Genomic DNA, 25937 nt, shown 5'->3' on the forward strand with positions numbered 1-25937 from the left:
AGGTAGAGTGATGAATTGAATCTTCCTATAAAGGACTGACCATTAGCAAAGTTATAGTAGAATCTGAGAATCAAATGGTTCACTGGTTAATATTGTGTGAAAGAATACGTTTGTTTGTAGGGTTGTAACATACAGAGTGAATGAGACATGCAAAAACTGGTTCTCAAATGGCCTGAGACAAAATGGCTTACTATGCACTTGATTCTATTTTAAAATTCAAAGTGAGAAAGAATTAAAGTAATGTCCTAAATATGTACAAAATAAATCAAATGTACATGGTTAATTCTCTGAAATCAAAGAAATGAAAATAGAGGACTAAAGTATACACAAAATTTCTTAAGACATAAACAGATGCAAAACCACATACAGAAAATGTTCGCTCTTTATCCCCAGATGACTCAGAATGACTAGTATCTGAAGTGAAAAGCTTTAACTTAAAGAAAAAGGGGAAAAACTCCTCTTAACGTGTATATTAAAAGTCTAATGGCTTTTAATGAAAAGGATAAATTATCATCAAACTTTTAACAAAAATGCATTAATGTAGAAAAAAATCAGTGAGATGCTTAAATTTTCTGAGGAAAAACTAAGATCTTCAATTATCTTAGAGCCAGGTAAATGACTTACAAGTGTTAAAGTGCCCCTAAACTAAACTGAAATGCAATTTTCAAGCAAAGATTGGCATAAACCCTTCCTGAGAAATGTACTATAAAAAGAATTTGAAATAGACAAAACTCATCAATATATAGAATATAATAAAACTATATATTAAGAGAACTATAACAAAGTTAGAATTAAAACAAAGAGGCCAGAGAGAAGGTACTACAGGTAAGGTGCTTGCCTTACATGCAGCTGACACATGTTCAACCCCCAGCCCCGAATATGTTGTCCCAAGCATCATCAGGAGTGAACCCTAATTGCAGAGCCAGGAATAAGCCCTCACCTCTCAAAAATAAATGTAATCAATAGCAATGTGCAATCAGGTAATACTTTGTCTTAGTAGGTATGACAAACCTTGTCCAGGTTGCTTTAAGAAAAGCAGAGCTGGGTAACATTAAAGCAGATTTGGGTTTGAGGGCTTTTATTTGTGGGGGGGTGATTCTTTTAAGTTTGGAGGTTGAAGTGGAAGATCAAGTAGCTCTTAAAGTTGGTTTCTTCTAATGCCTCTCCCTTAGGCTTCAAATAACTACCTTCTTCTCCCTATATTGTTAGATGGCACCGTATTTTTTTTAATTTGGTCATAATTTCATCTTCTGGGAGCAGGAAGAGAGCTCAATGCCCAAGCACTCGCTGTGCCTTGAAAAGGCCCTGGTGTTGAAAACAAACAAGCCAACAAGCCAACAAACCAACATAAGTCTCACAACAGCAGCCATAGCTCAGTAGTAGAGCTCTTGCTCTGCGTGGGTGAGGCCCAAGATTCAATCCCTGGCATCAAAATATAAAACAAATTCACCCTTTTAGAAGACCAATTTCAATCAGAGCCAACCTAGTGACGTCACTTAATCCTAATTAGCCCCTTAAAGATCCTACGCACAGCACGCACAGATGAATCTCAGGCCCGAGCAACTTGCTGCAGAGATGCTCTGGACTTTGCAATAGGCCATTTTCGCAGGGCGACTCGAGTTGGGGGCAGGTGCCGTCCCTCCACCTGCCCTCTAGGAATCCCAGCGGCTACCATCTTCTAGGACTCAGTGAGAAGCTCCTGGTATGGATGGCGGTGGCAGGAAACGCAACACTTCACAGGACAGGGGAAGAGTCGATCCTTCTCATTCCCCTGTGCCCGGATGGGACTCTGAGATGACGCCCACATATGGCCCCCATCTACTTAAGCTCCCACACGGCCATGATACAGAGATACACAAATGAATCTCAAGCAACTTGCTGCAGAAATCTCTCCAGACACTAATTATTAAAATTTTAGAATTCCTAGATTATACCTCCATCCCTCTCGGAGAGCCCGGCAAGCTACCGAGAGTATCCCGCCCTCACGGCAGACCCTGGCAAGCTGCCCATGGCGTATTCGATATGCCAAAAACAGTAACACCAAGTCTCACAATGGAGACGTTACTGGTGCCTGCTCCAGCAAACCAACAAACAATGGGACGACAGTGCTACAATGCTGGATTACATTGTATCCATAACAAGCAATACAAAACACATTGTCTAGCACTGCCTTTTCGCAGGTATTAGTGGTGGTGGGACTGGGCTCAAATATCAAGGTAATTAAAGTAGAGAAAGAGTATTGTGCAAATTGTCTGCCACACAGGCAGGGGTAGGTGTGGAATGGGGGTAGGGGGGGTACTGAGGACTTTGGTAGTGGAAAACATGCACTGGTGGAGGGATAGGTGTTTGACGATTGTATGATCAAAGCTCAAAAATGAAATCTCTGTTACTGTAACTCGCGGTGAATCGATAAAAAGGGGGGGAAAAAAAGATGTTATGTACAAACCTTCCCCACCGCAGGGCCAGGCAAGCTACCCATGGCATATTCGATATGCCAAAAACAGTACAAGTCTCACAAGTCTCACAATGGAGACATTACTGGTGCCCGCTCGAGAAAATCATAGAGCAACGGGATGACAGTAATACAGCGATACAGTAATGTACAAATCTTGTGTGTGTTCTTGAACTTTTCTAACTGCCATTCTCTATGTACATGACAACTAAAAGTCTCAATGTAGAAGGAGGCACCAATTTATTTTTATATCCATACTGATCACAGAAAGCTGATAATACCCTGATGGTGAACTACATTATGACCCCAGTAAGTCTTCACCAGATAATCAAACAGCAGTCATTGTGCAAGAAAATAATACTGTTTTTTTCTCAAATAACAGAATACAGGGGGTAAAGCTGAAGCAATCCCTGGAACACAAGATAGACTTGCTGTTGGACTACTTCTGATATTTAGGGGCTATATGTCAGAAACGTTGGACATGGGAGTCTCCCGGTGGACAGTTCCACAATGAAACTGACCACATCATATTCAATCGAAGGTTTTGCCTGATCGATGTCGCTGTTGTCCCAAAATTCCAAATAGGATCGGATCATCATGCCCTTCGTGCAAAATCCTACTTCACAGTGCAGGGAGAAAGATCTGTAAAGTTAAGTTTAAGAAGAGAACTCCCAGAATGACCACCAACTAGGAGCTCTTTGGCACTACTGCGGCAACGTGGGAAGATGCCATCATTGACATCAATGAGGAAAACGATCAACTAGTTCAGCACCTCCATGACTGCTCTAAGAATGACGCCTGTCTTTGGAAATGCTCAAGCTCATTCACCAATGTGGTTTGGCACAGCCTGAGGCAATCACAAGCTAACGTCTGAGCTCGCAAAGCTGTGCAGAGAAGCAATAAAGGAAGACCACAAAGAGAGAAGAGCAGCAGCATTGGCAGATGCAGCAGAAGCCAGGAAAAGTATTCGCAACGCTCGCCTGTCCTTCACCACCTACAAGATCAAGATGACTGCCCTCCAACATCCTGATGGATCTATCCCATCTTCCAGAAGGGCAATGGAGAGTATTACTCACGACTTCTACTTGGATCTCTTCGACAGCCACGTCCACATGCAGCTGAATCTCACCAAAACAATGTTCATGAAAAACGAACTAGTCCTGACATTCTACTTGTGCCCCTCCCCATCTAAATCGTTTCACTCAGAAGAAAACTTCCAAACCCATCAAAATAAGGGGAGGATAAATGAACAGGAATTTCTTCAAAGAAATATGTATGGCCAAAAAACACATGGAAAAAAAAATGTTCCCCATCTCGTATCATCAGGGAGATGCAATCAAAACAACGATAATATATCATATCACACGGAAGAGACTTGGACACATCCAAAAAAACAAGAACAACCAATGCTGGTGTGGATGCAGGGAAAAAGGGAAGACTCTTCTTCATTGTTGGTGGAAATATCGACTGGTTCAGCATCTTGAAATAAATACGGGCATTCCTCAAAACGCCAGGAATTTATCTGCATGACCCAGCAATACAATTTTTGAATATACCCCAGGGGCCTAGAAACACACAGCAGAAAAGCCATCTGTACTTCTATGTTCATTGCAGCATTACTCACAATAGCCCAAATCTGGAAACAACCCAAGTGCCTGAGAACAGATGACTGGATAAAGAAACTACGGTATATCTACACAATGAAATACAATACAGCCACCAGGAAAAATGAAGCCATGAAATCTGCATATAGATAAATGTACATGGAGACACCTCTTCATAGGAAGTAAAGTTCAAACACACTAAGCCTGGAGTTTGAATGCAAAATACATGAATTCACAGAATCACAAAATACGTGAATTCACATTATTCACGAAATAATAATCAATTCTTCATTGTTTACTTCTAACCACAGCTTGTATTTATCACGCAGATAGTTTTAGTTATCAGGTCAAGGATAAGAGGTTTGTAGTGTCAATCCAGAGTTGTTTTCTTTTTGATAGATTTTCATAATCATTACTTCTTGTTGAATGACTCAATCAGATGCTTATAAAAAATGGTAGGCAGGTATCTGCTCTGCCATCCTAATTCTGAGCCTTGGGAGAAAATAAGTTTGCAGCTTGGGAACCGGCTGCTGTTGTCTTCGTAGTTTAGATTTCTGGGTATCTTGATGTGTAATTATTATTTGTGTAAGTACTCATGTTTTAATCAACAAGTCTCACAATGGAGACTTAACTGGTACACGCTTGAGCAATTGATGAACAACGGGACGACACTGCTACAGTGCTACTCATTTTGAAACAAGCTGCTGATTTTGGATCCGATCTGCTGTTTATCCATATATCCCATGTCCTCTCCTGTCTGTCTTTAGCAAGAAAGTCCCCGAGAAATCTTGGTCTATTTCCAAAATACATATTTTGCCTCACTGTTCAACCTTGTTCTGTATTTTGGTTGTTGACACCCTCCATCACTTCGCAACACTCAGAAGGATTGGAATATTGAACTCATTGCCCACAGTCACCCTCCAACTAGTAAGCAGGGTTGTTAGAGTGGAAAGACATGCTTCTGTTCTTTCAGGAGCCTAATATACAAATACATTATCCTTGGATACATTCCTGATGTTGAAACCATTACAGTTTCTTACATCAAGCCACTATTCCAAACCTCCTTTGTTAAGGAGTTTCTGGTTCCTGCAGATGTGAGGTCCCCCTAGCTTCTCCTTTTTCTGTAACATCTCATGGTTTGTGGGCATTGGTGGCAACAGACAGCAGGAAGTAGGATCAAGCACAGAGTACTGGTAAGTAAACTCAGTTATAAGAGAGGACTCTGTGACTTCTCTAGTATTTAAATGCAACAGAATTTTTCATTATACTTTTGTAGACAAACTTTCAGCCTCAAGGGGGTGCATTTAATTTTTGGATAAAGAAAAACGATTTGAAGTTAATGCTTGATGAATTCATAGATAGAAGAGTTCATGAAAAATATTGCATATATTTAAGTTAATAAATACAAAATTCCACAGGATGGATAGGTCGTTCGCAACATCCTCCCTTCCGAAATCCAACACATTTCATTGGTAAAGATACGCACAACACCTAGTCTAGACAAGGTCAGATCCAAACACCTGAAGAATCTGCCACCAGTACTCATCAAAACATTGGCTCGTCTCTTCACACGCTACCTGTCTAAATGCAAGGCTCCGTCCAGTGGAAAACCAGCAGGACAAGAAGGGAGACATCCACAACATCAGCAACTATCGCCCAATCTGCCTGTCTGTTGTCTACAAGTTGTTCACTCATGTCATCCTGAATAGAATAGGCAGAACACTAAATGAAGGACAACCATGCGAACAAGCCCGGTTCCGAAAAGGATTCAGCATGACTGACCATATCCACACAGTGTCCAAACTCATTGAAGTTTCAAGAGACTTCAAGATGTTGCTCTGTCTAATGTTCATTGACTTAAAGAAAGCTTTTGATTCTGTTGAGACTGAAGCAGTCATCAAAGCCCTAACCAAAGAGGGCTTTCAAACTCAATACATCAAGATTCTCCTCGAGCTCTGTTACGGATTCATCACCATGATCTCACCATTCTACAAGGAAGTGATCATTGACATAAAGAGAGGGGTTCGCCAGGGCGATACCATTTCAGCGAAACTCTTCAGTGCCACCCTCGAGAAAGTCATGCGACGACTGGAATGGGAAGGAATGGGAGTAAAGATAGACAGTCGGCAATTACACCACCTCCCCACCTCCGCTTCGCTGATGACATCGTTCTCATAATGCCAAACATTAGCCAAGCAGCACAAATGCTGGCCAACTTTGACCAAGAGTGTGGAATGGTCGGACTGCAGCTGAACCCCAAAAAGACAATGTTCATGAAGAACAAACGAGTCCCTGACGTTCCATTTGCTCTCAATGGAACGAACATCTCCAAATGCAGCAGCTCTGTGTACCTGGGTCAGGAACTCAACAAGAGGAACGACATGGCACCAGAACTGCACAGGAGGAAGAGAGCAGCGTGGAACGCCTTCAAGAGTGTCGAAGAAGTGGTTAAGAGGACGAAGGACCTCCGACTCTGGGCACATCTTTTCGATTCCACCCTTCTTCCTGCACTAATGTACACCTCAGAGACCTGGGCCCTACGCAAACAGGATGAGAACACTATTCTGGTATCCCAAAGAGGAATCGAAAGAGCTATGCTAGGAGTATCACATCTCACTCAAGTGAGAAAAGGAATCCGGAGTTCCACTTCCATCGATGATCAAGAATCATGGACACTATCTCGTTTGCCAAGACATCAAAGATCAGATGGGCCAGACATGCAATGCAATTTAGAGAGGACCGCTGGACTAGAGCTGTTACCTACTGGATTCCACGGGACATCAAAAGACCACGGGGCCGCCCACCGACGAAGATGGCCAGACGTCTTCGTCAAAACCCTGAATGATATCTCATTGTTGTTTTGATCTACATCTCCCTGATGATTAGTGATGAAGAGCATTTGCTCAAGTGCCTCTCAGCCATTCGGATTTCTTCTTTGGGAAAGTTTCTGTTCATTTCATCACCCCATTTTTTTTATCGGGTTGACAGTTTTATTCTTGTGGAGTTCAACCAGCGCCTTGTATATCTTTGATATCAACCCTTTATTGAATGGGTACTGGGTAAATATCCTTTCCCATTCTGTAGACTGTCTTTGTATTTTGGCCACTGTTTCTTTAGAGGTGCAGAAGCTTCTTAGTTTAAGATAGTCCCATTAATTTATCTCTTTTTTCACTTGCTTGGCCAGTGGCGTGTCATCTTTGAAGATACCGTTGGCTTCAATGTCATGGAGGGTTTTGCCGGCCTTGTCTTCAATGTACCTTAGGGATTCTGGTCTGATGTTGAGGTCTTTAATCCATTTTGGTCTGACTTTTGTACATGGTGATTGGTGTAGATCTAAGCCCATTTTTTTGCATGTAGCTGTCCAGTTTTGCCAGCACAATTTGTTAAACATGCTTTCCTTGCTTCACTTCACATGTCTTGCTCCCTTATCAAAGATTAGATGATCATAGATTTGGGGGGAGTGGTGTCCGAGTATTCAACCTTCTTCCATTGGTCTGCAGCTCTGCCTTTGTTCCAGTACCATGCTGTTTTAATTATTACCACTTTGTAGTAGAGTTTGAAGTTGGGGAGGTTGATTCCTCCCATTTTCTTTTTCCTAAGAATTGCTTTAGCTATTCATGGGGGCTTATTGTTCCATATGAATTTCAGGAGTGCTTGCTCCATTTCTTTGAAGAATGTCAAGGGTATTCTCATAGGGATAGCATTGAATTTGTACAATGCTTTGGGGAGTATTGCCATTTTGACAATATTAATCCTTCCAATCCATGAGCGGGGGTTCTCTTTCCATTTCCTTGTGTCCTCTTTTATTTCCTGAAGTAGCATTTTGTAGTTTTCATTATATAAGGCCTTTACGTCCTTAGTTAAGTCAATTCCGAGGTACTTGATTTTTTGAGGCACAATTATGAACAGAATTGCTTTTATCACGTCGCTTTCTTTTCTCTCATTATTTGGATAGAGGAAAGCCATGGACTTTTGGGTATTGATTTTACAGCCTGCATCTTTACTATACGAGTGTATTTTTTCTAGGAGTTTCTTGGTAGAGGTTTTAGGGTTCTCTAGGTATAGTATCATATCATCTGCGAATAGTGAGAGCTTGATTTCTTCCTTTCATACCTGAATGCCCTTAATATCTTTTTCTTGCCTAATCGCTATTTCAGGATCATCTCACACCACAGAGACTAACCCACATCTCAAAAAACAAAAGCAACCGGTGTTGGCGCGGATATGGGGAGAAAGGTTGCTCTCCTTCACTGCTGGTGGGAATGCCAACTGGTTTAGCCCTTTCAGAAAACAATATGGACAACTCTAAAAAAATTAAAAATTGAGCTTCCATTTGACCCAGCAATACCACTCATGGGAATATATCCCAAAGAAGCAAAAAGGTATAGCAGAAATGACATCTGTATTTCTATGTTCATTGCAGCACTGTTTACAATAGCCACAATCTGGGAAAAAAACAGAGTGCCCCAAAACAGATGACTGGTTAAAGAAGCCTTGGTACATCTACACAATGGAATACTACGCAGCTGTCAGAAAACATGAAGTCATGAAATTTGCAGATAAGTGGATTATCATGGAAAGCATCATGTTGAGTGAAATGAGTCAGAAAGAAAGAGACAGACATAGAAAGACTGCACACATATGTGAAATATAAAGTAGCAGAGAGGTACAAGCTTGCAATGATGCAATTTCTGGCAGAAATTTCTCTGGATTTAGTTACTAAAATATTAAAATACAGAAATCCAAAACCGCACGGCCACTATTGTGGCCACTCGACCTCAGATCTTTTCATTCTCAGCAAGAGAAAACAAATTATCAAATGCTTCCTTTTCAGCAGGTCCGACTTTGGGAGGAGAAACTCCAAACAATAATAGTGAGTTTTTTGTTTAAATATTGAATGTAATCAAAGTAAAGTGAAAGTAAAGTGAAATTTATCAGCTACACAGGCAGGGTGGGGGGCTCGGGAGGTAGGGAGGGAGGTTTACTGTGACTCCTGGTGGTGGAATATGTGCACTTGTGAAGGGATGGGTATTTGAGCTCTGTGTAACTGAGACTTAAACCTAAAAGCTTTGTAACTTTCCACATGGTGATTCAATTAAGAAAAAAAAAAAAACCCTCAATGAACAATCTGAGGCTCTTTCTATTCCAGGAGCGAGCAGATATCATTGGAGTACTCTAGCACGTGACAGGGACAAATGGAGACATTACTGGCCCTCGCTCGAGCAAATCGAAGATCAACAGGAAGACAAGTGATACAAGTGATACAAGTTAATAAAAACCAGTCTCCTTTTTTCAATTAAAAACTTACTTTGCAAGCAATTAAAAAAGAACTGCAACTAAATGGAAAAGTGCAACTTTAAAAATATGCCAATGTTTTCCAAAAGACACTGGCTAAAATCGAATTTTTTTTCAAATATGATATCCAAAAATAGAATGTCTCGTGTGCCAGGAGCAACATTACAACATATAAGGTGGTGCCATGCACACGGCAGACTTATGTTCAATCTAAAGCACCACATATAGTGCAGCAAGCTCTCCCAGGGAGTGATCCCTGAGCACCACCAGGACTAATCTCTAAGCACAGAGCAGGAGTAAGCCCCATGCACTACTGAGTGTGGCCCCAAAGCCCGCTTCGTAATTTAAAAATTTTGAAAGTCTCATGACTTTTCAGAAAAAAAAATAATACTAACAAATTAACAGGCAAATAAGTACAGATGCATAGGTTTTAATTTACATAAAGTCTTTATTTACAAATATATTATACATAAATGTATAATAAAATAAAATTAAATGAGATCAGGAAAAAAACAGCTACTAATAGTTATAAAAAGGAAAATATAATGAAAATAGTAAAGGAATGTTAACAATGAAAGAGATAATGTCCATTATGAAATAAACTATACCAGTACAAGCAAAGCAAAACAGTCACAAAACATTTATAATGTTTCTCTTTGAAACAGAAAGGCCACTAACATGTTTATTCAACAAAAGCCATTACATGAAAAGCCCCCCTCCTTAACAAATTATGAGTCATAATCAGGATCACCCATGACTTATATGCTGCTAATAAATTCAAAAGCCTTATCTTGATCCTTAATTTACTCAGTCTATCAGCAGTATTTGACTTCTCCTTTAAATATTTAGAGAGATGTTTCTCAAACAGAAACTATCTAGGACATATTCCCCCAGTAACCCCAAACACAGTCCAAGACTACAACGGGTGAAAAGTGCACAAATGGAGGACCACGACATAAGACAGGGTGTGACAGGCGGCAATTAGTATGACAGGGTGACCACAGGGAAAACACGAGGAAAGATGGTACCGAGGCTGGAAACAGGTTGAGAAGCAATGCTTCTGGACACAAGTCTCCGTCTTTTGCTCTTTACTCCCTTGTTCTCTTCTTATTTTATTTTGCAGTTTTCCTCAGTCTAGTCAATCTCAGTCTTCAACTCTAAGGCCCATTATTCAGTCATCTATTGCACTAAACTTCCTTCAATGGTACTTCAATTAGTTTTTTGGCTTTAAATTCTTTCTATATCCTGCTAACACTGAATTCTATAACAAGCTAGACTCTTCCCCCTAACTGCCACACTTACTAATTTACTAATTTAAATGACTAATATTCATCTCAATCTAAACTCTTTTTATTGGTTTTTGTTATTAATTTTGGGGCGACACTCAGCAGTGCTCAGGTATTACTCCTGGCTTGGCACTTAGGAATTACTCCTGGCAGTGCTTGGGAACCCATAATATGAGGTGTCGGGGATTGAACCCAGAACATGTACATGCAAAGCAAGTGTCCGACCCGCTGTATTATCTCTCTGGCTCCCAAGACTAAACTTAATCTTCCACATTACTCTTACCTATCCAAACAAACTGAACAGATATCACAGCAGGTAAGGCATTTGCCTTGCATGTGGCTGACCCAGGTTCAATTCCTCCCTCCCTCTCGGAGAGCCTGGCAAGCTACAGAGAGTATCCCGCCTGCACAGCAGAGCCTGGGAAGCTACCCATGGCGTATTCGATAAGCCAAAAACAGTAACAAGTCTCACAATGGAGACGTTACTGGTGCCCACTCAAGCAAATCGATGAACAGGACGAAAGTGCTACAGTGCTACCCAAACAAACAAATAACAACAAAACCCACAAACATAAAAGTATTCCTTACAAGTCTTCCATGTCTTAGAATATTATGTCAATCAATATGATGGTTTAAGACAAAAACAAAGGTTATCTCTGAACCCCCTCTTAGTCCTCTAGCCCCACATTCATGGTAATGGAAAAGCCTATTCATTCTAGATTTTAATTTAGGTTTATTTTATCAAATGTCCAAAGAAGTCTCATTACTTTCCACTAGCATTTTATTTGAACTATCATGAACAGGTAGGAAAAACACTGGCTATACTACTAGGTAGGAAATAACCAATATATCTCCAGTTTTTCATTGTATTCCACACCGCAGACAGAGACTGAATGACACTTTTTAGATTGTATCAGTCTTTTTAAATTGTATCAGGCCAAACCATTCATAATTCTCTAAAGAGTTTTCCCTCACACTCAAGACCACATCCCATCTATCCTAGTACCAGGATGCAAAGGAAATCACTGCATCCCTCTCTAGGCTCTTCAGAAACTAAGATAAATAATCAAACACATGACAGATTCATATAAGAAAAAGTTAAAAATAAATTTATTAATAACATACAAATTCCCTTCATATAATTGAGATCCATAAGAACTGAGTAACTCACCCAACATAGCATTACACCACTTTTAATTAAACCCAGCTTTTAAAAATGGATATTGGAGAAGAAAAAGGAAAGGTGCCAGGAAGACAGAGTAGGAATACTAAAGTTCTACCTTCCCCACTTAAAAAAAAAAAAAATAGGAGAGCAGACCTTCCAAATAAAGTGAAGGTGATCTCTTCCTTTTTTATATATGAAAATGTCATGTTCAAAGGCAACTTCAAGCAATCTTCAGAGACCCTACAGTAAATGAACCTTCCACAACAGATATTTTGAAGTGCCAGGTCTTTAGTCCCTTATACTAGTAACAATTAAAGAGTCACAATTGATAACGAGATGGGGGGGGGGGAGAGAGAGAGAGAGAGAGGGAGAGAGGGAGAGAAAGAAAGAGGGAGAAGGAGGGGGGGAGACAACACAAGCCAGTAGGCCATGCTGCTAGGGAGCAAACCCAAGTGACAACTGGTGCAGATTTTCATTTTTTTAACCCCGAGCAGTTAATCTACCAATTAAGGGCCTGCTAAAATATATCTAGTCTCCCATTTGCTTTGACAGTTCTACCAAAGATCCACCTGCCCATCACCAATTTCATTCACTGAGGACTTTATTGAGAAATTCTTTGATCATTTTTCTTAAAATTGAATTCTGCCATTTTCCCTTTTATATTGCTTGATTTTTCCAGTTAACACTCATTCCCAGGCAGCACAATACATAGTATCTTTACATTCTGTGTCACTTGTTTGTTCTCCCCCTCTCATAACTTACACCTACCTAACTTCTCTCCGTAAAAGAGAGAAATGGGTACTTGTTGAAAAGAATGAGATCACTTCCAAGAACCTTGTCTTCCTACAGTGTGCATTATTTTTAACTTTGTGTTGAGTCTTTGTTGAATACAGGTTATATTTGGTTTGAAATATGTCTGCAGCAAATCAGGAGGCAAATATCTGCCACCCAAAAATACAGTTTTAGCAAAAGGTCAATTTTATAACAACGACCTGAAGGTCAGAGAAGAAGCTGCCTTGGAAACATCATGACATGTACATCTCTTACATGAGGGCATTTCCCTAAAAAAATTACTGCCTTATCTCTTTCCAATGGAAAAAAACAAACCCTGAGTGTCCATTTACCCCTGCTTTAACAATGCTGCCCTTCCTAGCATCCCTAACTGACCTGCCTGCTCTACCTAAATCAATTAAAGACAGCTCCTGGAGTTAAACAGATCAATTACTCAGCTCTTCGGAGTCTTTTCCCATATACACAGAACATGTATATAATGTTAATACATTTCTCCAAACTTTTTCTCCTATTACTCTGTTTGGTGCATCTTTTATTACTTGTCTAGCTTCTGGTGAAGCATGACAACAGAGTCTGATTAGCCTTGAGCACTCTAGAGATGGTCAGAGACCAAAGACAAACAAAATGTTAGCTAAGTCATCTGTTGCTGAAGGCCTGAGTTCATTTCATATCCTAAGTACTGGAATGAATAATGGTTTGCACATATCATTATTATTTTTCGCATTATCATTATCATGATTATTTTTTGCACATATTTTATTCAGAAGGACTGAATGAATATTTTGTGTTCTGCTTGTAGATGCTAGAAGCTGAGATTGCTGGGTCATATGGAAGCTCCATTTTTACTTTTTCTGAGAAATCTCCATGCTGTTTTCCATAGAGGTTGAATCAGGCAACAATCCCAGCAAGAGTAAATCAGTGTATTTTTCATCACATCTCCAACAACACAGATTATTCCCAGTTTTATTGAAATGTGCTATTTTCACTGATGTGAGATGATATCTCATGTCATCTTGATTTGTATTTTCTCAATAATAAATGATTATGAACATTTGCTTATATATCTATCACCCATTTGTCTTTTTCAGAAACGTGTCTGCTCTTTTCCTCTTCCCATTTTCAAAGTTTGTGGATTTTCTTGTTGGTTTTTTTGACTGCTGTATATATTTTAGATATAAACCCCAGCACCATGTAATCCCACCAATGGACAACATCCAGAGACTATAAAACCAAGCTCCCAGAAGAGAGCGACACAGGGTTTCTTGCCCCCAAACCTGGCTGTCTTCACCAGGGCCTCTCGGAGGGGATGGGCTTCAGTTTCCCTCCCCGTCCCGAGCAGAGCCCCTACAGCTGAAGACCTCCGGTGCCCAGCCACAGCCATGCTCAAGGCCCCTCTCCACACGTTCAGATGAGCCTCACGCATGAAGGAAACAACTGGCAAAGGAACCCAGGTGTGGGGGACCTGGCGCTGAGACCTCCAAGCCTGCTTGGATTGGGACTGTGCCTCTTCCGCCCAGATCCCCCATTTTCCAGTAGCTAGGTGGTCACACCCTGGTACTGCCCCGGCACCGTGTAATCCCACCAATGGACAACATCCAGAGACTATAAAATCAAGCTCCCAGAAGCAACATCTTATAGCCTAGTTCTCCCTCTGGGAATAAAATCAGTAACAATGATGGGTCTCATTCCCCTGATCCTGAAAGAGCCTTCAATGCGGCACCATTGGAAAGGACGAGTAAAGGGAGATTTCTAAAATCTCAGGGCTAGGACGAATGGAGACGTTACTGAGACCACTTGAGAAATTCGACGATCAACGAATGATGATGATGATGATGATGATGATGGTGATGATGATGATGATAAACCCATCATGTAATGTGTTAGATATAAACATTCTCTCCCTTTAAGTCTTTTAGTTTTAAGCTGTGTTTCTTTGGCCTTGCAGAAACTTTTTAATTTGATGCATTCCCATTTTATTTGTTTCTGTTGTTTTTGCCAATGGAATCACTGAAAAATCTTTAAGGTCGAAATACTGGACTACTCTACCAATATTTCTCACAACAGGTAGTATGGATTCTGGTCTAATCTCAAGGTCCTTGATATAATTTGAATTGACTTTTTTTGTAAGGCGATACTGATCCAGCTTCAGTTTTTACATGTGGTTATCCATTTTACTTGTTTGATAAAGACGCTATCTTTATTCTATTTCATGTATCTAGCTCCTTTGTTGAAAATTAGTCGACCACAGATCTGGATACTGTGTCTTTGGGTACTTGACTCTAAACCAGTGATCAGAGAAACCGTCCCTATTACAGTTTCATGTTGTTTTGATCACTGTAGCTTTACAGTTTTGTTTCAAATTAGGTAATGAAATATCAGCCAGTTTCTTATTTCTTAGTATGGCTTTAACTATTCAAAGTGTTTTAGGATTCCATACAAATATAATTACTGACCATTCTGGAACTTTGTCCTTGTCTAGCAATGCAACTGAATTTCTTTCTTTTCACATTGCTTTTAGAATTTTGTTTGTGCTGACAGTGAAACTTTAGATTTGATTATCTAAGTACTGATCAAGTTCATTATTTTACACTAACCAGCAACTGGTATGCCTTTGTTTTTCTTTTTCCTATGTTATGGTATTTTAGTGGGTCAAACAGGTAGAGATCTAGTTCCTCCCTTTGCTGGTACTAAATTAAGACCCTACAGTTTCCCAGCTGGCCTTGGTGTACATGAGGTGAGTAAAGCAAAGCAGGTACACAGGGTAGGGCTCTGTTTCTCCCTGGCATGCGAAAGAAGGGACAGGTTCCCAGGCCTCAACAGGATACTTCGGATTGGGGGAATTGAAACTAGCAACAGCTGGACCAGTCCCAATGGCTGTTAGTTGGGCAGGTACAGAAAAGTTCCCAGCAGTCTTTGCAATCCCTGGGCCTTAAGAGTGTGTGGTCTGGAATAAATTCTTTGTGGGGTAGGATCTGGGGCACACCCAGAGGTGCTCAGAGCTTATTCCTTGTAGGCTCAGTGGACTAGATGTGGTACTGAGCATTGAAACCAGGCCAGCCACATACAAGGTAAGTGCCTTTTTCCATACTATCTATCTCTCTGGCCAGGACTAAATTCTTTTAAAGACAGACTTCAAAGACCCTCCTGGAACATATTTTCTAGAATGTCTTTTCCAGGGTAGTCCATAATTCTTCATATAGAATGGCTTCTCCCATGCTTTTACCCTTATTTTTTTGAGACAGAAACTTTATCAGACAAAAAAAAAAAAAAAAAACAGCGAGGGTGAGGAATTCAACATAATCTGATGATTTGTTTTCTGTAATGTCTTACTTTCAATACCTATTTCTATGCAGTGTTCACAACCCTCAGAGACATGTTCTCTGTATCATCTCCAAGAGTTTTTAAGTGGTTACTGTAGAGAAGATCAGTTTCTTAGAAGCTCACTTTCCAATATTAATAATTCCTTCAAGGTGATTTTAATTTGAAATGTTTATCTATTTTTCTCATAAGTTAGGCCTTTTTTACCATTATAGGATAAATTAAAAAAATCATTATGTTATCATTTTTTAAATAGAGAACAGAACAAAAGCTAAATATTGCCCAACTACCAGAAACATAAGGTTACAAAAAAAAAACAGGAAATGTCTAATAATAATCAAAAGATATGAAAAGTGTTAAAATCTGTTTCACAAGCTCTTATCACACTTTTACAATAAATTTAACTCAGTAAATTTTATTATGCTAGATGAAGTCAGAGTAGTAATTTTACATTTTGCAAATATCTTCTAAATTAACTGACCAGCAATGCCATCTCTTATTTACCATTTAAAAAAAATTACCAATTACAGAATATTTACTGACAAGCTATGCTGATCAAAAACAGAGAACTAAAATTATGCAGCAGTATCATGACCCACAAGTTGAAATTACTTGGATAGTCTCATGGTATAATTTTATGATATTCATTGGTAGGACTTAGGTGCCCAGATACGCTATCTACATTAAATTGAGAACCAAAGTGAATGCTGTGTGACCAAGATAATTACAAAAAAGGTCGAAGACTATGTTACTACACAAGCAATTTAAGCTTAATTTGTGACTTAAATAGAATATCAACTAATTATTATATCGCATACATTTTTAAAATTCTACTGCAATCCTCTCACTCATAAAATATGAATTGTCTTCTTATGCAATCAGAAAATTAGGAACATACTGCGTAAACTACTTCAGCTTTGTTCCTAATACACTATAATCTTCACTTAGATTTTTTCTTCCTTTCCTTCATCTCTTAATTTCCACAAAAATTTTTAGTGTTAAAGTTTTTTGCAGGGACTGGAGTGATAGTAGAGGAGGGAAGGCGTTTGCCTTGCATGCAGCAAACCTGGGTTCACTTCCCAGAATCCTATAGGGTGCCCTGAGCACCACCAGAAGTAATTCATGAATGCAGAGCCAGGAGTAACTCATGTGCATTGCTGGGTGTGACTAAAAATGCAAAAATTAAATTAATTAATTAAGAAACATTCAAAGTTTTTTGCAGATGTTCATAATGTTAGTAACTGAACCCATAGCACCAACAAGGGGAAAAAAGAAAGTATGGAAGTATGGATCCATGAATTTATAGGTAACCTTCAGTAACAAGGGACTGTGTTGTTAATAGACCAAACTTGAAAACATAAATATTTATGCATGTAATATCAAAGATGTGGAGGTATTTTGTTTAGAAGTATTAATTTCTTGAAAGCACTTTATTGCTTCTGTTATATCCTAAGAGTAGTTTCAGTTCATATGTAGTAATTGTACAACTTGGTAACAAACTTACTATTTATTTTTACTATTTTATAAACAATGTTCACGGAAAATATATAACAATATACTAGAAGTACACAGTGGTTCAGGACAATGTTTGATCCTTTCTGAGTATGAAAATTATATGCTGCTTACAGATATAGCCTTTTTATTTTCATTTTAGTTGCCAGAAAGCCTCAATTCTAAAACTTAACCATAGCATATAAGTTTATTTGTTATGCATTTGTGGGATTTTTTTTTGGTCTTATATAATTATTTATAGTTCATCTGTCTGATTCTTATTCCATTTAATATTATTCTTCCATTAAGTGCTTGAAATATTCCATTTCAATTATGGTATGAATGAGGCAAAGAATTAGGAAAAAAAGTAGACTGCATATCAATCCAAAACTATAAAATACAGGAAATATTCTCATGAAAACAGTACATGGAAGAACTAAGATTCAAATTCTACAAAATAACTCCTTGAAAGAAAAAAAATTGATCAACAAGCACACATTTATCTCTAAGTGTAATAAACAAATAAAGTCGTATGAAAAAATGTTATCACGTATTACCAATTTGATAGAAAACTCACAGAACTACAATCATTTGTCATTATCATTATGATTACTTTTAGTAAGAATAAATTCAAATATTACTTTTATGGCCAAAGTAGAAAACAGAAAGAGAAATATTAATAAAAATAAAACAAAAATGAGCAATAATTTTAATGTTTCTAATTCCTTTTTCATAACATATTTTTCATACTAGTCATTAAACACTAATTTAAAATCACAGCACTTCTATACAATGCAAGCCATGTATATCTTTTGAATTATAAGCATTCTGACTTACTCTGTATAATTTTCTCTCAGTTCCAAAGAGGTTGGGTAGATAACAATTCCAAAGAAACAATTTTAATATGATTTATATAATAATCTTTAGATATTTTATTTCCCTAGCTATGTGTACTGGGCAACAAGTGCTAATTATGTATATGTTGTTTCTCACCTAAATATGTCATTGTTTCAAATGCTAAGGGAAGAACATGATGGATTCTATTAAATACTCGGATTTTATGTTTGCACCTATTTCATCACCCATTACAAAAAATAAACAAACTGACAGCTAAAACAATGATTCAATATTTAAATATTTAAATATTTGTTTTAGCTAAAACAAAGATATCAGAAATGTTTTATACCATTTTCCTTCCAAATCCTTATTCTTTTTTGTTTTAGTGTTTTATTGGTGGGAAGGCAGTAATGGGAGTAGGGAGGACACACTAGTACTGGTCGTCGGTTTGGTGCTCAGGCATCACTACACATCAGTACCAGCACCAGGGAGCAAGCCCAGGTCTTCCTCACACAAAGCATGCCTCTAACCTTCGAGCCTCTCCCTTGTCCACTAAAATGGTTAATATTCCAAGTTCTCGAATTTGAAATGTAATTATCTCCTCTTTTAAGAGTATGATTTATATAGCTGGTATTTTAAATACATTAAGAATTATGGTTTATAAAATCCATTATTTCATAATCCTGTTAGTAAAATACCTAATATCTTCAAGAGTAAAAAAAAATTCTAAAGAATAAAAATAATCCATGAAGGAAAACCAGAGAATAGGCATCTTTGAAACAAAAGGAAACCTTTTGATAATTAAGGTGTATCCTAAACACCTGAATTACAAAAAATTGAGATGACTATGAAACTCATGAAAGAAAGACTACTGATATCACATTTGACATCTAAAACTTTCTTTAGAATTGTAATGAGATAGTTATTACTACCTTATATCCAGGTCCTAACTGATGAATTGCAAATATCTGTGCAGGGTTGAGTGCTTCGCTGAATACATACACGGCACCAAGTTGACCACAAAATACTCTATTTGCATCCGCAGTTTCTGAAGATCCAAGAAAGCACTTGTCATAGCTCTATTTTAAAGACACATAAATAAAATAAAATTATTTTGCAATGACAAATATTTAAGGATTACTACCTTCACTGTCACGAATACCTTGCATCAAGGCTTTATGCAATAAGTCAGATTTTTTAGAAAAATAAAATTCAGTCAAATATTTCACATTTGTGGGTAAGCAAAGAAACAGTAACTTTGTACTCAGTAACAACTAGAATACTTCCTAAACTTTATAATTAAAAAGAAAAAGGTTTATAACAATGTACTTAAAAAGTAAACTCACCTTGAAACTAATGGTTTATGATTATCTGAATCTGAATTCATCTGAATCTAAAAAATGATTATTCCAATATTCATTATAAATATACAGGGCCTAATAACTTTTTAATTCATTAAACATATTTGAAGTTTTAATTACTTTAATATTATCTCCTTTCTAGCCCTTTCTCTTCTTCACTTCTTGCTCACACCTTGATCACCCCAACTCCATGAGAGCTCAAGTACTTATTTTCATTTACATTGTCCATTCCGTCTCTCTAATTCTTTATCTACTGCATATGAGTGCGATCACCTGTCATCTGTTTTTCTTAAGGCCTACCCCTTGACATTATTTATGTATGGAATCTGTGTGGTCATTCAATAAAATAATAATTCATTTGTGAAAGGAATACAAAATCAGAAACTCCCAGTATGGAAAACTGAAATTCACGTATAATGTATGAATGCAGATATATTATTGTACAAACCTCTCCATTTCTTGGGAAAGTATTGCAAAAAAAATATTTTTTTAGTAAGTTAAAGGTTTCCTTCAAGTATAACTGCAGAGTTAATAAGAGTCAATGAAGCTACTAGGGTTGCTTGCAATCTTTAATAAAAAGACTCTTCCCTCTGTGGAACATAAATGTGAAGTAGAATTTCAGCTGTATAGTCAACAAAATTTATGGCAAAATTATTCTCATACATATTGTTGATTGTAGACCAACTATGAGTTTCTAGAGCAGAAAAAAACACTACCCAATAAAGTTACAGATACTGAATATTTCAATCTGTATAAGCCACATACTGTTTGTGTTTCATATTCTTTTATGATTTTTATTTTTATTTTGGGTCTTCAAAAATTTATTGTAAAAATGTGAAAACCAATATACTTAGCTGCAGATAAAACAAATATAAAGGTCAAGGGTCAGATCCTGACTCTGCCATAAAGCTACTTAGGAAAACAAATACAAAACTAGAACCAATTTCTCCCCCTTAGGAGACAATAGTCTAAAGACACACAGACAAAACTGAGAAATGGATTTTTTGGTTTTGGGGGCGGGGGGGTTGTTTTGGCTCCTTGGGTCACACCTGGAGATGCTCAGAGATTACTCCAGGTTCTGCACTCAGGAACTACTCCTGGCAGTGCTCGGGGGACCATATAGGATGTTGGGGATTGAGCTTCCCACTGTACTATCACTCTGGTCCCCAAAACTGGATTCTGTTAAAATGAGAAAAGTCACTGTAAAATTTAGTGCTGAAATAACTGTATACCATTGAGATTGGTGATGATTTTCTGTAGTTCTAGGACAGAATGAAACTAAAGGAACAAAAGGAAACTAAAGAAATAAAGTTCTTATGATTTAACTCTTCCTCTAAACAGAATCCAACTGTATTAACTAGATTACTGCTAAATTGCTAGTTAAAATTAAGATTATCCTTCCTTGGTTATTACTGCAGTGAGTAATTAATTTGATCTCCCTAGTTCCATTGTTATTTTGTTATATTGTTTTATTGTATACACAAAATATACACAGTTGTTATATTAATGGTTCTATTGTTATTTCTTCAGAATATTTTCAACACTGAAGACTGGAATTTCCTTTAAAAAAAAATATATATATAAGCTAGTATCACAGCACAATTTTGCTAAGAATCTTCTGAAGATCTGGTTGCCAGGTAAATGGTAAAGATTAGATTTTATGATGTTTGCACATAAGGCCCTATAGAATTGACTCACTGATGCCTAATTTTATTCTTTAAAAGTCTGTTCCTTCCTGTCTTCCTCTACTCCAGGCAAACTGGTTGTTCTGATGTTCAATACACTCTCTAATTATTCTCCAAAGTCTTGTACTCATTCATTCCACTAAATGGGAATATTTCCAACAAAAACTGACATGAAATAATCCCTTAACCTTCTCACTAAGATGATCTTCGAACTGTCTTCTATAGCCACCCAACATATATGTTTTCTATATTCATTCTACACCTAATTTTCATTCACAGATTAGTCTAAGTACTATTAATACTTATTCAAATTAAGATTTCCCTTTCACATCCAAAAAAAGAAAAAATTTAAGTTTATAGAAAGAAAAGAATACTGAAGTTAATAGATTGAATCACTACTTAATAATCTTTCCAAGTAATTTTTCTTTAATTCTTTGACTACCAATTAAGTCCTTTAGCAATTTTGTTATAATAAAGTTAAAATTTAGAAATCCACATACTAGGGAAAAAACATCTAAAGTAAAAATATTTCTCTCAAACTATTTTATTATTCAATTAATGTTTAAACTGAGAGACTGTATCATCCAACACATTGAAACATAGGTTTAAAAAAAAACAAACTTACATCATTTGTATTAACATGCCAAGCCATATCACCATAGGATACCAGCTGTCCATTAACATAACACCGGATTTCACTGTTCCTCCATCGATTGTAAATGTGAACGATGCTGATCATATACCACTTGGATTTAAAAAAAAATAAATATATCAACATGTAATATTTAGTCATGAATGCCTATAAAGCTTCATAATACTTATACCACACTATGAGAGATGCTTGAAGGAAATAATAATATCCACTACAGGTTCTAACGTTCACCCTCATGTTCACCCTCATTTGAAGAACAGCAACTAAGAAGAAGAAATTTGGGGTAGAGAAATAGAACAGGCATTAGGTGCTTGCCTGCATATGTGGACCACAGTTTAATCCTCAGCTATTTGTGTAGTCAGTCTGTTCAAAATACTGTAAAGTAGAGATTATAGAAGAAATTTTTATTGAGAGAGAAAGAGAGAGAGAGGGAGGGAGAGAGAACCAGAGAGATAACATAGCAGGTAAGGTGCTTGACTTGTAAGTTCAAGTGAATGGGGATCGATCCCCGGTGGCCAACATGGACACCCAATTCTGCCCAGAGTGAGTGACTGCTGAACACTAGTGGGTGTGGCCCATAAATCAAAAAGAAAAAAAGAAAAAAGGGTAAATTATTTATAGATTTTTTTTGTTTGTTTTTTTGCTTCTTGGGTCACACCTGGCGATGCACAGGGGTTACTCCTGGCTCTGCACTCAGGAATTACCCCTGGAGGTGCTCAGGAGACCATATGGGATGCTGGGAATCGAACCCGGGTCGGCCGCGTGCAAGGCAAACACCCTACCCGCTGTGCTATTGCTCCAGCCCCATTTATAGATATTTTTAACAGTATGAATTCAGTTCAAGGGGAAAAAATAATTTCTCCCTCAAAACATGAAAGTATAAAACATAAACTGTCCCCAGACTACTTGAAAACGCTCTTCTATTCAATCATTTCATACATATTTTGAGAAATATACAACTATAATTGCAATTCTCAACTATTAAAATATTAGTTTTTTAAGTAGATGAAATCTCCTGAATAAAATTCAATTTCACTCATTCTGATTTGAAAATAAGAACAGGGCAGTAAACAACTCACAGGTGAAAATAAGCTACAAAACAATAGCTTCTCAATTACTAAAGAAAAGGTCCATGGGTGGTGCTGGGAATTTAGCTCAGTGTACAGTACTTGTCATGCATGTGTGAAGCTCTGCACTTAATCCCCAGAACTGGGGTGGGGGTGGGGAGAGAGGTCAGGTAAAACCCTAAGATCCATCTTTTTAAAAATGTTTACTGGTGAGTATCCTTAAATTTGGTTCAGCCTTTCACTGGATCAAAAATTAGCACACACGTTAACCTTGATGTAAAAAAATGATAAAATCGAAACAAGAACTTTAGTTTGTCATTCAAAAGCTTCTTTCTAAATATTACAATGCTGTTTAGAAAAAAGCATAAAAACTAAGCTTCGAATCAAACAAAATTATTATAAAAATTAACATATACAAGAATTAAACTATATCGATATTACTATCATAAGGTCTTATTACAATACTGAGACAACTAATATAGAAAAATTCCCATTCAATAAATGAATATTGAGTCATTCTTACTCTATATTAGATCACTTTGTTTATCAGGCAGAATAACCGTGAAATTCATAAAGACAAGTTATTGGAATTATAACCCACCACATTACTTTTCTATTAACAAAGAGTAAAAATGTCATACTTTGTGAAATGAGTGGATATTACACATAATTCAAAAAATTATGGATTTCAATGTAATACATGTCACATTTTTAAGATTTTATTAGCTTTCATTTTTTTCTATCTCCTCAAAGAAAATAGAAAAAAATCTGATTTTTTTTTTCTTTTTCTATGTCCTTTGTCTACCCCTCTCTCTTTCTTGGCTAAGAAACAAAATTAATTTACTCTCAAAGTAATTCATTCACGCAACAGATGTTCCTGAGAATCCACTTGATAGCAAGCAACCTCCCTGGCCAGGATTATGAACATAATTAGAGAAATACCACAATAATATGTAAGAGGGGGGCATTATAGAAACAAGTAAGAAAACAATTATAGACAATAGAGAATAACTGAACACAGAATGAAGCTAAAAAAGTAATGAGTAAGAGGATAAAGGTTAAAGACACAAATGGAGAATGAAGACTAACAAAAAGGGACTCACTGAAAGAGTAAAATTAAATCAAGAATAAGCTCAAAGAACAACTAGGAGCCGTTCAGTGGAAGGTAAGACACAGACACCATCAGCAGAGCAAACTTAAAGCAGCCGTGCAGACAGCACAGAGGTTGGGCAACATTTTTCTTGGGCTTCTGGCTGAGTGGGTGGCTCAGCGGAAAAAACAAAGTCCAAACTGTAAAGAAGTCTGCAGGGCACCTAAAATTTTTTTCTGATTTTTCTTACTCATACTTTTAAACCATGGTTTCCTAAATAATCTGGTGAGAAAAATTACCTACAGCATTTGTCAAAAACCTACTATTTCCAAGATGAAAATTACAATTTCAAAATTCTGTATTTCAAGTCCCACTAAAATTCAAAATTGTCTGGTGACTTGGAAACAACACCACATCTAATATATTAGAATTTCTAGAGAGACAGTGGAGTTTCTATGAAGATACCTGAATCTGTATCAAGGAAAAAAAAAACCTTTTTAACAAATTTACTTAGAATCAATACTTTTAAGCTATTTCCAACCATACATTATTGAATGATTGTTAAATTTGTATTCTTTAATAAAAGCAATTATACCTTAAGCATAAAAGATGTTTTATTTGACCCACAAAAAATTTTTAAATGGATCTGAAAATTTAAAATAGTATTTTTCTGTGGCAAAACACAATAATCTAGATCAAAAACAAGACAAAGAAGAGAAAAAAACTTCCTCAAACACATGTAGACTCCTCATATTTGCTATGATTATTCCTGTGGATTAATATTCCATGGGAAGAGGGTAGAATCATTCCTGGAAAAGATGCATAATCTGATCGTCTTATCTCCTGGATCCTGGAAGGGATACCTGGATTATGGGTATTCATATTATTTTGTCCTATGTTTCAACCACTTTGAAAAGTCTGATCTTGTTGATATAAAGATTCAGGTAAAGTATTGTAAATAGGAAATAACTCTTTTAGAAACCTCTATCCAATGATGAGTGAATTTTTTATCTTACACACATATTAGAATTAAATCTAATTATATAATTGTACATTTATCTTTATTTTATTATATATTATCTATAGAATGGATGGAGCGATAGGACAGTGGGTAGGGCATTTGCCTTGCATGTGGCCAAACCAAGTTTGATTCCTCTGTCCCCTCTCGGAAAGCCCAGGAAGCTACCGAGAGTATCCCGCCCACACGGCATAGCATGGCAAACTACCTGTGGTGTATTTGATATGCCAAAAACAGTAACAAGTCTCACAATGGAGACGTTACTGGTGCCTGCTCAAGCAAACTGATGAGCAATGGGACAACGGTGCTACAGTGCTTATCTATAAAACAAGTTATTTTTTTAATTTATTTTATTCTTTAATTAGTGAGTCACCATGAGGGTACAGACACAGATTCACACATTTTTGAGCTTGTTTTTCCCTCATACAATGTTCGCCAACATATCCCTCCACCAGTGCCCATTCTCCACCACCAATGAGAGATAGTACAGAGGTTAAAGGCACTGGCTTTGCACACAGTGAGCCCTAATTGTATCCCTAGCACCATACATTGTCTCCAGAGCTCCATCAGGAATATTCCCTAGTCACAGAGCCAGGAATAAGTCCTACACATCATTTGTATACCAAAAGAAAATTAAATAAAATTAAAATTAAAAACATATTTTAACCTGGCCTTTCCTACTTTTGTAGATAGTAAGTAAAGATATATTTCATAGGCTGAAATATTAATTGTAGATCAACATCCCTTGCCCTGAAGCTGCCATTATTGATGAAGTAGATATTTATAAAATAGAAAATGACATTCAGGTCCATTAGTATTAGTGG

The 25937-nt window shown here is 37.2% G+C and overlaps 1 protein-coding gene across 4 annotated transcripts in view; it reads right to left on the reverse strand.

The window, feature by feature from the left end:
• NBEA (neurobeachin) overlaps positions 1-25937 on the reverse strand; it is a 625086-nt gene that overhangs the window by 500249 nt on the left and 98900 nt on the right. For all 4 annotated transcript variants that reach the window (XM_055142057.1, XM_055142054.1, XM_055142047.1 and 1 more), the window contains exons 7-8: positions 21912-22031; positions 19173-19319 (exon numbers count right to left, since the gene is read on the reverse strand). In XM_055142057.1, coding sequence (XP_054998032.1) covers positions 19173-19319; positions 21912-22031 — 267 coding nt within the window. The remainder of the gene's footprint in view (positions 1-19172; positions 19320-21911; positions 22032-25937) is intronic.

The sequence above is a fragment of the Sorex araneus genome, chromosome 1 (genome assembly GCF_027595985.1).
Source record: "Sorex araneus isolate mSorAra2 chromosome 1, mSorAra2.pri, whole genome shotgun sequence".
Classification (NCBI taxonomy): domain Eukaryota; kingdom Metazoa; phylum Chordata; class Mammalia; order Eulipotyphla; family Soricidae; genus Sorex; species Sorex araneus.